This window comes from Biomphalaria glabrata, chromosome 6 (genome assembly GCF_947242115.1).
Source record: "Biomphalaria glabrata chromosome 6, xgBioGlab47.1, whole genome shotgun sequence".
Classification (NCBI taxonomy): domain Eukaryota; kingdom Metazoa; phylum Mollusca; class Gastropoda; family Planorbidae; genus Biomphalaria; species Biomphalaria glabrata.
The window spans coordinates 1,320,621-1,335,884 of record NC_074716.1 but is presented as its reverse complement, the minus strand read 5'-3'; the positions used below and the strand labels follow the sequence as shown (position 1 = coordinate 1,335,884).

At 35.3% G+C, this 15,264-nt stretch overlaps 2 protein-coding genes across 3 annotated transcripts in view; both read right to left on the bottom strand.

The window, feature by feature from the left end:
• Window positions 1–1,815, bottom strand: part of LOC106058457 (A disintegrin and metalloproteinase with thrombospondin motifs 5-like) — a 43,153-nt gene extending 41,338 nt beyond the window's left edge. The window contains exon 1 of one of the 2 annotated variants that reach the window (XM_056032449.1): window positions 1,710–1,815. In XM_056032449.1, the coding sequence (XP_055888424.1) occupies window positions 1,710–1,722 (13 nt within the window). In that variant the 5' untranslated portion in view covers window positions 1,723–1,815. The remainder of the gene's footprint in view (window positions 1–1,709) is intronic. The other variant, XM_056032448.1, reaches the window with a different exon arrangement.
• A 1,827-nt stretch (window positions 1,816–3,642) lies between these two features.
• The window catches only part of LOC106055099 (uncharacterized), a 124,360-nt gene continuing 112,738 nt past the window's right edge, over window positions 3,643–15,264 (bottom strand). Inside the window, exon 27 of the mRNA XM_056032443.1 lies at window positions 3,643–4,573. Within this exon, the coding sequence (XP_055888418.1) occupies window positions 4,380–4,573 (194 nt within the window). The 3' untranslated portion in view covers window positions 3,643–4,379. The remainder of the gene's footprint in view (window positions 4,574–15,264) is intronic.

The following is a 15,264-nucleotide window of genomic DNA, read 5'->3' as shown; positions in this document are numbered from 1 at the left end:
GTGGTCCATTACAAGTCAAGACTTAATGCCTATCGTGGACTAGCCAGTACTGCCTACCTGGCCCTGTATTGTTATGGCCCAATATATGCTTAAGACTACATATCGTGGACTAGCCAGTACTGCCTACCTGGCCCTGTATTGTTATGGCCCAATATATGCTCAAGACTACATATCGTGGACTAGCCAGTACTGCCTACCTGGCCCTGTATTGTTATGGCCCAATATATGCTCAAGACTACATTTCGTGGACTAGCCAGTACTGCCTACCTGGCCCTGTATTGTTATGGCCCAATATATGCTCAAGACTACATATCGTGGACTAGCCAGTACTGCCTACCTGGCCCTGTATTGTTATGGCCCAATATATGCAGCATATGACTTACGGCTATGACTAAGATTGCTTTATTGATCCCTGTAGAAATTTGTTTTGATTACAAGGACTCTTTTTCATAAGTAGAAGTCTGCAGAAACTAACAGATAGAGAGAAGGAACACGAGGAACACGAGGAACACAAGAAACAAGAAACATAAGGAACACAAGGTAATTATTTCAATTGTCATTACAGACTTAAGTAAAGCAAGGATTCAGCAGTACAATGGGGAGGGGGGACTGATTTAAATAATGCTACATATATAAGATCACAGACCTACATAATAATAATAAGGCTTGTGTTCGAGTCCGAAGATTAATGAAGAATGCAATATTTCCCGTGGCTACTCAGCCCCAGCTGTGACCTATATATTTTGCCAAACCCAGAGCAGGCAATAATATTGTCCGCCGGCGGTCGATTAAGATTTTTTTTTCGTCGACTACGTCTGTCCTCTGTCGCGGATTTTGATTTGGTCTCAAGTGTGTATATAAAAAACATGCAAAAAGAAAACTGAACCACTTCCACATGAACTGTCTAATAAAAATACGTAATGTTAAATGGCAAGAAAAAATAGCCAATACTGAAGTCCTTCGAAAAGCGGCCTGCAAAGCATCCACACAATCTTGATGCAGTTCAGGCTTCGATGGGCAGCACCCATCTGCAGAATGGAAGACCGCAGCATCCCTAAACGACTCCTATATGGTCAATTAAGGGAAGGAAAGCGCTCACAAGGTGGACAAAGCAAATGCTTTAGGGACACCCTCAAAGCTTCTCTGAAAGCCTTCAGCCTTGATACAGCCACCTGAGAGACAGAGGCGCATGATTTAGACTTAGCTAACGATCCGATGCGAAAAGTTTTCCTAAACATTCATTTATTAAACTCTTGAAAGGGGTACATTGTGGTGCACTTGCCCCCCCCCCCTTTCCGGATTTTGACTAAATCTATATCTACGACTCTACGTAATAAACCAAAAAAAAAAAAAAAACAGTTCTGGAAGATGCATTTCATTATAATTTTTTTTTTAATTGGCTAAAACGTGGCTACTCAGAATTCGGATTCGCGCACGTACATGGTTGGCCATCCTTTCCATACGCCTAGGCTAATCACTACTACATTAACCAGTGGAAGCACTACTATTAGTACTATCTTAGTATCTACTTGTTCAGTTGCTACTTAGAAGTTAATTGATTTGATGGCGCGAAAAAATGGGCTAGAATTTTGATACTCAAAATCACTTGCACCCCCTTGCGGGTGCACATGAATACAAATATGTAATGTGATTTCTTCTCAGATAAATAGTTTTTAAAATATATATTTTTAAGTTGTATTTCTTATTACCATATATTGTCATTGGAAATACGCCATTTTGATTTTAAGGCTTAATACTAGACTATCTCCCTTGAATTACTTGCCAACTTTTTTCTGTTGCTGTTTTGTCTTTCTTTCTAGCAGCTATTAGATGTTTTTATATAATATATATATATATATATATATATATATATATATATATATATATATATATATATATATATATATATATATATATATATTGTTACGAATCTCACTATCCAGGCTCTCTGCAAATTGCACAAATCTACATCTTTTATTTATGAGTACCCGTATATGATCTATTTGATTTCATTTTCCATGAGGTGATATCCATGTTGCTTTATAAATTTTCTTATGCTGGCATTTAGTGCTACAGATAGACATTCCTTTTCCTGAGGCCAAACCCAGTAATGTTAGGTCATTATTATTTGCCTCTTCATATGTTTTCTTTGCCTATTTGATCTGAAGGCAAATTCTTTTCCAATTTTGGCAATTGAAATCTCCTTGATGTCATGCAGTGTTGCCTCGTCATGAATTCTTCATAGTTCATCATTGAAAGGTTTATTTTGTATTATCAACGCTTTTTTCTTCTTTTTAGAGCGTTTTATTATAGCCAAAGCATGTTTTTAAAATTACTTTTTAGTATTCATATTTTTTTATGACTGTTGTTAACCCTTTGCACAACCAGTTGGCGTTGCCCTATTAAGCTCTATGGATAGCTGCCTTTACTTTTGGTTAAGGTGCTATAATCTTTGTGGATCCTCCCTTTTTGTCCAGGCAGCAGGTTTGATTTTGGTATACCATAAGTATTTTATTTCTTCGATATTCGCCATATCTGAAGAGCCTTCCCCTAATTGCCACCTGAGATAAAGCTTGATGGGAGATCAAAGTTCCAGCTTGATTTAATTGTGATCCTTCAGCCATGAAACTACAGTATATGGAAATGAGATGAATCCCTGGGCATTGGCCAAAACTATCTCCCTCACAGCAGTTTCCCTCTCTCCAAGCAACTGATTTATGCTAATGAAATTCAGAATTATGGTCCTTAAAGGCCTGCTTGTTAATTTATTTACCAACATTAAATTGCACTATGTAAAATTATTTTATAAACTTTGAAAGACCTGTTTACTTTTTATTCAACTTTTTTTGTGTGCATATATCAATTTTTTTTATAAACATTTAGCCATGAGATGGACAGTTGTTTTGAAGGGACTCAGTTGAGTTGCAGCTTTTCTGAAATGTTACTTGTGAATAGCATAATCAAACTATTTACTGAGGATATAAAGTACTCAAGTTATTACCTGGATGTAACGCTTGTTATTTACCTAAAATTAGGACAAACTATTTGTTGCAATTAAATTTTGAAACAGTTCCCTCTCCTGTCATTTATTTGTGGAGTTTTGTCTGTATTTGTTTACAAAATACCAGCATACAGCTGTTTAGTAGTCTGCAGTAACAAGCATTTGCCAGCATCATACACTGTTTTGTTTAAACATTAATTATAGAGTACTTGCTTACAGAAACAATATAGATGAATCAACATTATTAAGGTGTAATTGATGATGAAGAAGACAACATAACAAATTTTAAAATTCTGTGGAAACAATCCTATAATAATTACACTGAAGACAAATGATATACAATGAATGTCAATGCCTTCAATTTCCAAGATTTAAATGAATGCAGTGTTTCACATGACTACTCAAACCCAGTCACAACCTGTATATTTGTCCACATCTAGTGCAGAGAGAGCCATCCGGTGTTGGGTCTAGTTAAGTTTTCTTTATAGATTTATAAATAAATTAAAAGGCAAATCAGAATCAATGCTTTAATAAAATTAAATTGGAAAGTTCGTTTACACTAAAAGAAACAAAACAAACAAGTCATTACAAGTGTAGTAACTGTAGAATAACTTATAAATGGAAAAGGCAACACATTATATAAAGAACTTGAAATCGTTTAATGAAAAAAACAAACTAGCAACACAATTTATCTTAAGATCCAGTATTAGAAGAGGACGTCAAAAAGCATGCAAATTATCAATTACCTTAATTATCAAAGCCACGTTTTATTAGAGGTCTATAAAACTACAATTATTTCATGCATAGTACACCAATGATTGCTTCATTATGTTTGAGACAAACATCTATAAAAAAAGCTAACAAGATCCTCGAAATAAAGAATCACCCTTTGTGTCAGGACTTTGTGATTTTACCATCACAAAAGAGATACAAGACACCGATAGCAAAGACAAACAGACACAAACACTCTTTTGTTCCCCTGGCAATCAAATCATTAAATAAGAACAATCTGGTATAAACTTTGTCACATGTAAATTATGAGTGAGTCTGGTGTGAATGTACACTTTGGTTTCTTATAGTTATAATGTTTTTTGTTTAGTGTAATGCACAAATTGTAAGACAAATTTCCTTACGGATAATAATGATTATTATTATTATTATTATATCGTTGTGGGGACAAAAACTAAAACTAACTTGTTGTAGTATTTATATATTCTATATAATCTAGAATCTAGTAAAATATCGAACAAGGGGATTTCAGTGGAGTAGACCTACTCGGGCTACTAAGTACTTTATCTACCTAATAGTCATTTCTACTTTAGCTACCTAATAGACATTTGTAATTTGTCTTCCTAATAGACATTTGTACTTTATCTACCTAATAGACATATAATAATAGAACGCAATGCAAAAAACAACGATATAGAATAATATAGATCTCTATCCAAATAGTGTATAATGAGAGACGGCTGGCAGAAGAACAATATTCACAGCACATCAATGGTTGTGTCTGGCAGATACTTGGGCTAGTACACAGCTCTGGACTTAAATCTGGTTCTCCTAGTACACACTCTGTTAAAAGTAAACAGATAATTATACTTATTCATTATGTCTCGACCACTGAAAACCGTACCACTTCTTAAACAACTTAATCAAAGTTAGATATGTTGACCTCTAGTTCCTTAGAGGGATTACGGGCAGGACATGGCCTAAATTCTGCCGATGCGTCCAAAAAATACAAATACCTCTAGCTCACAAAACAAAACTGACTTAGCAGCCGATAAAGTGGATTGGATTATATAAGGAAACAACAAAGCTAAGGACTCAACAGAATACCGATAAATAAACATTTCCAAGACATGGGATACATTTTTTTTTATAATGAAGAAATTACTTCAATAAAACAGGAAACGAGGCATTTTGTGTTTTGTAGAAACCTCACTCAATGGTTATGTCTGCGCAAAATGGCTGAATGTGGCAAAATATGTAGGTCACAGTTGGGGCTACATAGCCACGTGAAATACTGCACTCCTCATTAATCTACGGATTCAAAGACAAGCTTTATTATTATTATTATTATACACCACATTAAAATTTCTGATTGTAAACAACCTAAGACAAAGTAAGTAGATCGAAATATCTAGGCCTACTATATTAATATTTTGGTTTTCTATAGTTCCAATGTTTATTTTGGGGCAATGCACAAAATGTAAGACACATTTCCTAATGGATTATACAGATTATTATTATTATCGCGACAATATTACTGGCCACCGAAAGGCAGGAAAGCCGCTATAGCTTTGTGTAGTCTGTCAGTCCGTTCTTTCATCAGTCTGTCACACTTACAGAAAATCTTTTGAAAATCTGATTTCATATTTTACAGCTTGGAAAGATCTGATGCTTGGGCTACTTTATGATATCTGAAACTGAACCGTCTTTATTAGAATAATAATTATCCAAGTTGGTTTTTCATAAAAATGCATAATGATACACATTCTTTGATACTTAAAGATACAGACTATTTTATTTCCAGTGAAACATATGAGTTTATATTGAACGAAAGTACAGGTACAATCTTATAATTAACTTCCCTTGACTCAAAATTTTTTTACGTATATAGAAGATCGTTTATTGACTATGTATCTTTTATAAAACACATTTCTTTTAGACAAAGGAATAGTTTAAAGCTTAGAACTTAGATACGAATTGCAAATCACTTACACTACCAAAAGCTCAAACGTCAGATAAAATACATGTAACATGAATAGTTGCCTAGTTGTTTGGTATGCGTTCTGGACTGTCGTTCGGTGGTCTCAATGTTCATGAGTTCAAACCCTGCCCGCTGCCTTCCCCCTTCGTCCTGCGGGAGGTTTGGGCCAGGATGTAGTTCATCTTCAGAACTGAATAAGCATTCGAAAAATGTTAAATGTATTTGCACACATTTTGTTACAAAATTTCCTATCGTTGGGGGGGGGGGGGGGCGTTAATTGTGTGGTACTTGTAGTTGAAGAATTGTAATGTAACGAGCAATAGCTACAGCATAGTGATGACTTTGTCTGGCAGACACTAGTGTTAGTGCACAGTTCTGGCCTCAAGTCTAGATCTCCTGGTTCACATTCTGTAGACAATTTTTAAAATACATACTAAATCATTAAGAATGCCTCCATTGCTCTTCAATTTGTGGCCTGCAGCAGACATTCTTTTTTTTAAAGCTAGATTTGTATCTAATGGAACATATATTATTTTTTAAAGCATAGCTGTGTAGCAGTGGCGTAGCTAGAGTATATGATGCCTGGTGCGGTACCTCATCTTGATGCCCCCCCCCCAAACCAAAAAAAAAACTAACTAATTAATAACATTGCAAAGCCTGTTCAAAATAATATGTATTCATAAATCAAATATTGTTAATTAAAAAAAAATCACTTTTACATAAACATACTACAAATGAATTTTACGCGCTTTCTTGCTGGCAAAAGTATCAATAATTTTATCAAAATCCATTTTTTTCCACCAGCTCTTGTTCAATGGACAAAATGGCCAAATTAGTGAGTCATCGTTGATCGCTATTCTTGATCAGTTTAAGTTTGGAAAAACTTCTCTCGCATGTAGCGACGCTTACCGCAATAGTCAAAAATATGCGAATCATGATGACGATATTCGGGACTGAATCATCTAGCTGATATTCATTTATAAATTTCAAGAGCTCAACAGGTTTTGGAAGTTCGGAGGCTTCCGATGAAACTGTGACAAACCGAAATTTGCAGAAATTTGTTTTTATCAATCTCGCTAGGAGTACTATCGAGATTGATTTCGACCTGAGGATTTAATAGCTGGGAAGGCGACAAAAATTAATATCTATCTGCTACATCATGAAGTTGCTCGAATCGGGTGATTATTTCTTGAACAATCCTGTCCAAGGTAGAATAAATTTCCCTTCGTAGCTCTTCTTTGTGTGTAAGTAGGCCTACAGAGTAGTCACTTTTCTCACCAGGCATCTTTTTCTTATAGCCCATACGTTTTTGAGGTTCTGTACTGATTCTCAGATCTGAGCACACGCTTTCGGCAAAGGTAATGCTGGCTTCAGCGATGTCCTCTCGATTACTGCTTTAAAATGTCTCTAATGTTTTTAGTTTGAGTGAGCAGTCTCGAATAGACAATCCTTTTTGTTTGAAGGTAGACTTGTGCATCATTAATTTCAGTTAATACAGGAGCCCAAAATCCAAGATAGGTGAGAAAATTAAAAGACTGAACAGCAACCAATAATCCACCTGCTTCAGATCTAGTCGATGAATTTTCATCTCTGCTAGTTAATGTCTCCAGAGTTTGAGCAGGCAATGAATAGTGACTTCTAGAATACGTTTTTGGACACCGTAGTTTTGACCTTTCATGACCGCAGCAATATCATAACCTTGACCCCTGCAGTCCATTATGTCTAAGCCATCCGAGTTTCTCTAGAATCATCTCAGCGATTCCAGCAGCATGCTTGTCCTTTGTGTCGATGAAGTCAATAAAAGACTCACGAACCTGCACCCCGTCATTCTCCATGACAACGTACCGTAAAATTTGGGAAGTTTGATCCAGCTTTAAGATGTCAGGTGTACTGTCAAAAATAATTGAGAAATATTTGGCTTGTTTTACTTGCTGTATGATTTGTTGTTTTTTTAGCGTGATCCCCCAATATTGTAATAAATTCATTTTGTATTTGTGGAGACATGTATGTATTCGGTTTGGAACAAAGGTTAGTTCGAAGCACATGCTCCCTCAAGAGTGGATCGTACTTTGATAGTAATTTTACTAACTCTCCAGGTTTTCGTCTCTTGTATAATCAAATCTTGGGCCTTGTTGTCAATATTGTTTCCTACTCTCAGGCGAACTTCAAGTTCCCTCCAAGCAAGCGATGACTGAATGTGAGCTCTGCTGGTCTCATGTTTTACTATTTTCGGGGATAACCTCCACCACTTATTGAATACATCTTTGGATTTAAATGAAGATGATGAAATCTTAACAAACGTGTCCCCTTTACATTTAAGGAGGGAGAGGGCGGTACTTACGGCCTACGAGCGCTACAAAAGGGGCGACTCTAGGCTACCCACCACAATCTTAGTGCAACAGTGGAGAGAGAGGAACCGCATAAAAATGCGATCGTTCCTCCACATTGCGGCCAATTTGTCAAAATCATCTGGGCTCTCAACTGATAGAATTCCTATTAGAAGAATTAATACTTGCCCTCCATGGAGGAGATTGCCAGCCCCACAAATAAACATGTCCCTTATTGGGCAAGAGGGAGCCACCAAGAGGCGATTATCACCTGCCATACTCCAAAACTTGGCATCAGCTACACTAAAGTCCTACCCATCAGATGCCATTTTCTGCTACACCGATGGGTCGGTAATGAGGGACCCCGATAGATCTGGGTATGGGGCCCTTATAGACTACACAGACTGGACAGAACCAGAGATGCCGATTTCTCCGTCTGAGCTTAAAAGGGTTTTGAGGCGCCAGCCAGGCTAGTCAGTCTTGAGCACTGTTCATCATTTTGTTTACGTTACAGTATTACAATTAACTAGTTAGTTAAAAAAAAACTCGTAGAAAACAAAGGTTAGCTTATTTAAAAAAATTGACATTACAATAGAATTATTTCAAAAATTAAACTATTAAGAATCATAAAGAAATGAATAAACTAAGACAATTGTTTAGAGCTAGAGTTTAGAAATATATTTGTAAACTCAATATCTAGATTAAACCAATGGACTAAACAATGAAGTAAAAAAAAGGTTGGCCTATCCTCTTCTTCTTCTTTATATTACAGAGCATCGATCAGTGTAGTAACAACATGTACCGTGTGTCCGAAATAAATGTAGTAAATTAGATTCAAACTGTTTACATACATAGCTTACATTGTATTGAAGAAATAGTCAAGGAGATGAAACAAAATAGCGACATGACTAGTTTATAAATCGTTAGTTCGTGTTTAAAATACAGTAGTTTATGTTTGTTCGTGTCCATACAATTAGTCGTTTTTACTGAAAAGCTCAGGGAAATAGGAAATTAATACACACTGGGGGAATTTTGGTGCCCCTCTCCACTTGGTGCCCTGTGCGGCCCTCACCACCCGCACATTGGTAGCTACGCCACTGCTGTGTAGTATCTAATGGAGCATATATTATTTTTTAAAGCATAGCCTTGTAGTATCTAAATTCTAAATGGAGCATACAAAACAATGTTTAGCAACTAAAGAAAAAGATTAGATGAAGTGATTAGTGGGGACATGCAGTCGTCGCCTGCTCGATCGTACGTTCAACGAGCCGTTAACTCAGGGTGACCTTTGTCAGGACAGTGATCATCTCAACGTCTGGTCTACTCAACGCTTATATTATCAACGGCTGATCTTCGTATGCTGAATCGACCTACAGCCAGAGGAACCGTTCATTCATAACGGGTGAGAGTTTGTCAGTGAACCTGTTGGACATATTTTTTCTTCGCTTGAGAAAACAGTCGTAGGAGCCACATAGTCGTATCAAGTTTTACCTCGTCAGTTTTGAGAAGGACAGTTTGCCCGCTGTCAGAAGTATTGTGAGTACTACAAGTTTGGTAGCTAACTAAATCGTACATTTCGTTGGTACATCTACTGATCTAGACTCTAATTTTGAATATTAATTGGAAAGATGAATGAAGGTAGTACATTCTAGATGTATATATCTTGTTAAAGATATATTTGACATTGTATGAACATATTTATTTCATATGGTTAAATAGAACCATAATTTCTGGATTAGATCTATCTTATCTACTCTAGACAGTCTTAGAGTCTACTCTAGACACTTCAGTCACATCAAATTTTAAAATTGATCATAGTTATTCATACTAATAGTCATAGTGCTCTTGATAACTGTAGATCTAAATGGTACTACTATATATACTATAATCTACGAAATTTAAATTTGTGTGATACTAGATCTAATATACAGATCTGAATATAACTTAGACTAGATTTACACATTTACTGAATCTATAGAGACATAACACTTAAAACTGGTATAAAAGTGTGTAAAAACTTAAATATAAAATAAGTTTAAAGTATAGCCGTAACCAATATAGGCTAAGTAAAAATATATATAAAATATAAAACACAATGGCTACATCATCATATGTGGAGCTTAAGGAGGTTAAGGAAACAGCTATGCAGGATGGAAAGGCCATGGAGTTAAAAGGAAAGGATTTAGCAGCTTATGTACAGCAAGTTGTGAGGGAAGAAATGGAACGTCAAGATAAAATAAGAAGGGAAAAAAAAGAGATAGAAAGACAAGAAGAACGTCAAAGACAAGAGATAGAGAGACAAGATAGGATCAGAAAGGAAGAATATGAGAAGCAAAAAGAGGACCAAGAAAGGCAGAGAGAGCATGAAGCTAAAATGGATAAGATGAGATTGGATGCAGCACAAGCCAGAGCTCAAACTGAACAGACAACTCAAGGAAATAACACAGATAACTCAAATAATGTTACCACACAAAGAGACAACCCTAATTCGCAAACATGGCTAAAGAGAAAGATACAAAGTTTTGATGAACAGAAGCATGACATTGGTGATTTTCTGAAAAGATATGAGGCAAAAATGTCTACATTTAATATGCCAGAAGAAGAATGGTCTGAAATACTGATAGACTTCGTTCATGGTCAAGCTCTAACAATATGCCAAAATCATGACCATCATATTGATGATAGTTATCAAGTCTTGAAAAGAGAGTTGTTGAATGCCTATGGTCATAATGCTACAACTTTCAGAAAGAAATACTTTGACAATATACCATCAGTAGATATAGAACCTCAAACTACCATTAATATGGAGAAAGATTTTTTCAATAAATGGGTAAAACTAGAAAAAGTGGGAAATTCTTATGAGGGATTAAAAAATTTCATTCTATTAGATAATTTTATTAACAAGTGTGATCCCCAACTTTAGTCATTCATTAAAGAGAGAAATCCAAAATGTTTTGATGAAGTAACAGAAATAATGAGAATTTATAAAAATGCTTATCCAACTAATCCATTCTCTACTAAAGATAAGAATAAGGTAGATTTAATAGGATACACAAGTGAGAAAAAAGTCAGAAGTAATGATAGACATTCTAGAGAAACTGAAGATAGGTTTGAAAATAGAAATAGAGATAGAAATGCAAGATCAAAATCTAGGGATAATCATTCTGAGGAAATAACTTGTTTCAATTGCAATAAGAAAGGTCACATAGCTTCCCATTGCAAAAAACCAACATACTATAGAACAAATGATAGGAACTCATATAAAGATAGAAATCAAAACAGCAGTAGTAGTAAACATAGAGATAGGAATCAAACAAGCAGAGTTTACTATACTAATAAAAATCAGGATAGAGACTATAGTGATGAGGATAATTGAGCAATTAAATTATGGTAACACTATAGAAGAAATTAACATGGTTGAGGGAAAGAGAAATACTTTTAAACTATTCAAAGGTCTAGTAAATGGAAAATATATAAATTTTATCAGGGACACAGCATGCAAAACAATTTGCAATTCCTTCAAAATTTGTAGAACCATGGTGTTATTTAGATTATATGAAAAAGGTTAGATTATTAGATGGCAGTATTAAGAAATTTAAGGCTTGTAGAATTTTTATTAAGACACCTTTTTTCACTGGTTACTGTAATGCTGTAGCAATACCTAGTTTGACACAGGATATGTTATTGGGTAACATTAGAGGAATTAGGTCTTGTACCATGAGGGACATTAACAGATGGCAAAACAAATATGAACATTTATTGAACAGAAATGTGTTAAACAGAAATACTAGACAATACAATAGACCTATGAATAACTCATATTATAAAAGAAACATGACTTGTTATAATTGTCATAAACAAGGACATTTTGCTAGAGAATGTTGGAGTAGGTCCCATACCAATCAGATGATAGCGAGTTCTAATTGTAGATTTGGTGGAAGAATGAACCAAAGTAGAAACAAATACAATGATCATAGATCAAATGGGTACAGAACTTATGATAAACAAAATGACAGGACAAGATATGATGTAAAATAAATAAGTATTCTGAATATGGAATCGTGATCAGGTTTAAACTTGTCTATTAAAGTTTATAATATGGAACAAAAGAATTTTAAATTAAGGTATTTAAGTTGATTAATGAAATATTTGACTATAATGATAATGAGTAGATTCTATGATGTGACATTCCATGGAATAGTAATGATATGTCTGAAACTTTTAAAGTTATAAAACTAAAGTGAAAGTACCTCTTGTATTTATTGAAATATGGATATTAATTATTGATTGATAATTTTAAAATGGATATATGCTGTCTAGATTGACATACACATACATATGGAAGTGATACTTGTAAATACTATATTACATTGATGTTTGATATTAGATTTTTGTATGGTAATATTAATTAACATTGCACAATTTAAATGTTAGTGGAAAAGGGAGATAAGTAAATTTGATGTTAAGCATTTGAAAGTAAGTATGGATATTTTTTTGTGTGAATCATTTCATATATCATTGACAAAAGTTAGGTCGATGGAAAAGGGTGAGTATAAAAGAAAAATGGACGAAAGCTATAAAAGGGTGGTAAGGAAAAGCTTATTGAATGTGGAAATAAAGTCTATAATTGTTTTTGAAATATTGTATTTTGTCAGATTACTGCCAGTGGAGAACATTTGTGAGAAGTGTATGACGTGCCCATGAGATGCCACATTGCTATGATGAACTGTTACTGTTTACTAATGAAGATGATTCTGGAATTTTGGAAGTAACGGTGTAATGTTATGAACATTGACATGAACATGAGGAACTGTCAAGCCAAGATGAAGATGTCAAGATTTTATGTTTGTTGTCTTCCCTTTAAATTGCAAATGCCCTTGTAAGACTTTACAGTAGTAGAAAAATATTAACATATTTTTTTTCAAGGCGGGGGGGGAGGAATCTGTTAGACACCTTATTTATATAGGTTAGTTATTTAGCGACGCACCATAGATGACGCATATTGAACGGGACTAGTGACGCTTGGGATATGTTGGGTTAGAGACCGGAAAATCAGTTAGCGATAGAATATTCCAGGGTAACGACGTGTTTAGTTGACAGAGACTTTTACTGTGGCCTTTTCTTAGAATAAATATATGATAAGTGTTCATAAGCGTTTACTACATCTCTTTACCTGTTAAATAGATGTTTATTGTTTTGTCTGGATTGTTGATCAACTACATGGAATACACCCGAACAATAACACCCAAACGCTTGCAGAGTAATTGTTTGAAATTCAACAGTCATCCATAGTTGACCTCAAGACAGCCTGAACAAGCAACATCACACTCTACATCATCCAGATCAAATCTCAAACTAACAGAAGTCTATAGCTCAATGTCTACTGGTCTATGTCTAAGCTCTACATCATCCAGATTAAATCTCAAACTAACAGAGTCCTATAGCTCAATGTCTACTGGTCTAGCTCTAAGCTCTAGAATCTAAATCATACAGATCAAATCTCAAACAGAAGTCTATAGCTCAATGTCTACTGGTCTAGCTCTAAGCTCTAGATCATACAGATCAAATCTCAAATAGAAGTCTATAGCTCAATGTCTACTGGTCTAGCTCTAAGCTCTAGATCATACAGTTCAAATCTCAAACAGAAGTCTATAGCTCAATATCTTCTGGTCTAGCTCTAAGCTCTAGATCATACAGATCAAATCTCAAACAGAAGTCTTTAGCTCAATGTCTACTGGTCTAGCTCTAAGCTCTAGATCATACAGATCAAATCTCAAACAGAAGTCTATAGCTCAATGTCTACTGGTCTAGCTCTAAGCTCTACATCATTCAGATCAAATCTCAAACAGAAGTCTATAGCTCAATGTCTACTGGTTTAGCTCTAAGCTCTACATCATTCAGATCAAATCTCAAACAGAAGTCTATAGCTCAATGTCTACTGGTTTAGCTCTAAGCTCTACATCATTCAGATCAAATCTCAAACAGAAGTCTATATCTCAATGTCTACTGGTCTAGCTCTAAGCTCTACATCATTCAGATCAAATCTCAAACAGAAGTCTATAGCTCAATGTCTACTGGTCTAGCTCTAAGCTCTACATCATCCAGATCAAATCTCAAACAGAGTCTTATAGTTCATTGTCTACTGGTCTAGCTCTAAGCTCTACATCATCCAGATCAAATCTCTAACAGAGTCCTATAGTTCAATGTCTACTGGTCTAGCTCTACATCATCCAGATCAAATCTCAAACTAGCAGAAGTCTATAGCTCAATGTCTACTGGTCTAGTTCTAAGCTCTAGATCATCCAGATCAAATCTCAAACTAACAGAAGTCTATAGCTCAATGTCTACTGGACTAGCTCTAAGCTCTAGATCATCCAGATCAAATCTCAAACTAACTGAAGTCTATAGCTCAATGTCTACTGGTCTAGCTCTAAGCTCTACATCATCCAGATCAAATCTCAAACTAACAGAAGTCTATAGCTCAATGTCTACTGGTCTATCTCTAAGCTCTACATTATCCAGATCAAATCTCAAACTAGCAGAGTCCTATAGCTCAATGTCTACTGGTCTAGCTCTAAGCTCTAGATCATACTGATCAAATCTCAAACAGAAGTCTATAGCTCAATGTCTACTGGTCTATGTCTAAGCTCTACATCATCCAGATTAAATCTCAAACTAAAAGAGTCCTATAGCTCAATGTCTACTGGTCTAGCTCTAAGCTCTAGAATCTAAATCATACAGATCAAATCTCAAACAGAAGTCTATAGCTCAATGTCTACTGGTCTAGCTCTAAGCTCTAGATCATACAGATCAAATCTCAAATAGAAGTCTATAGCTCAATGTCTACTGGTCTAGCTCTAAGCTCTACATCATTCAGATCAAATCTCAAACAGAAGTCTATAGCTCAATGTCTACTGGTCTAGCTCTAAGCTCTACATCATTCAGATCAAATCTCAAACAGAAGTCTAGATCTATATCTCAATGTCTACTGGTCTAGCTCTAAGCTCTACATCATTCAGATCAAATCTCAAACAGAAGTCTATAGCTCAATGTCTACTGGTCTAGCTCTAAGCTCTACATCATCCAGATCAAATCTCAAACAGAGTCCTATAGTTCATTGTCTACTGGTCTAGCTCTAAGCTCTACATCATCCAGATCAAATCTCAAACAGAGTCCTATAGTTCAATGTCTACTGGTCTAGCTCTACATCATCCAGATCAGATCTC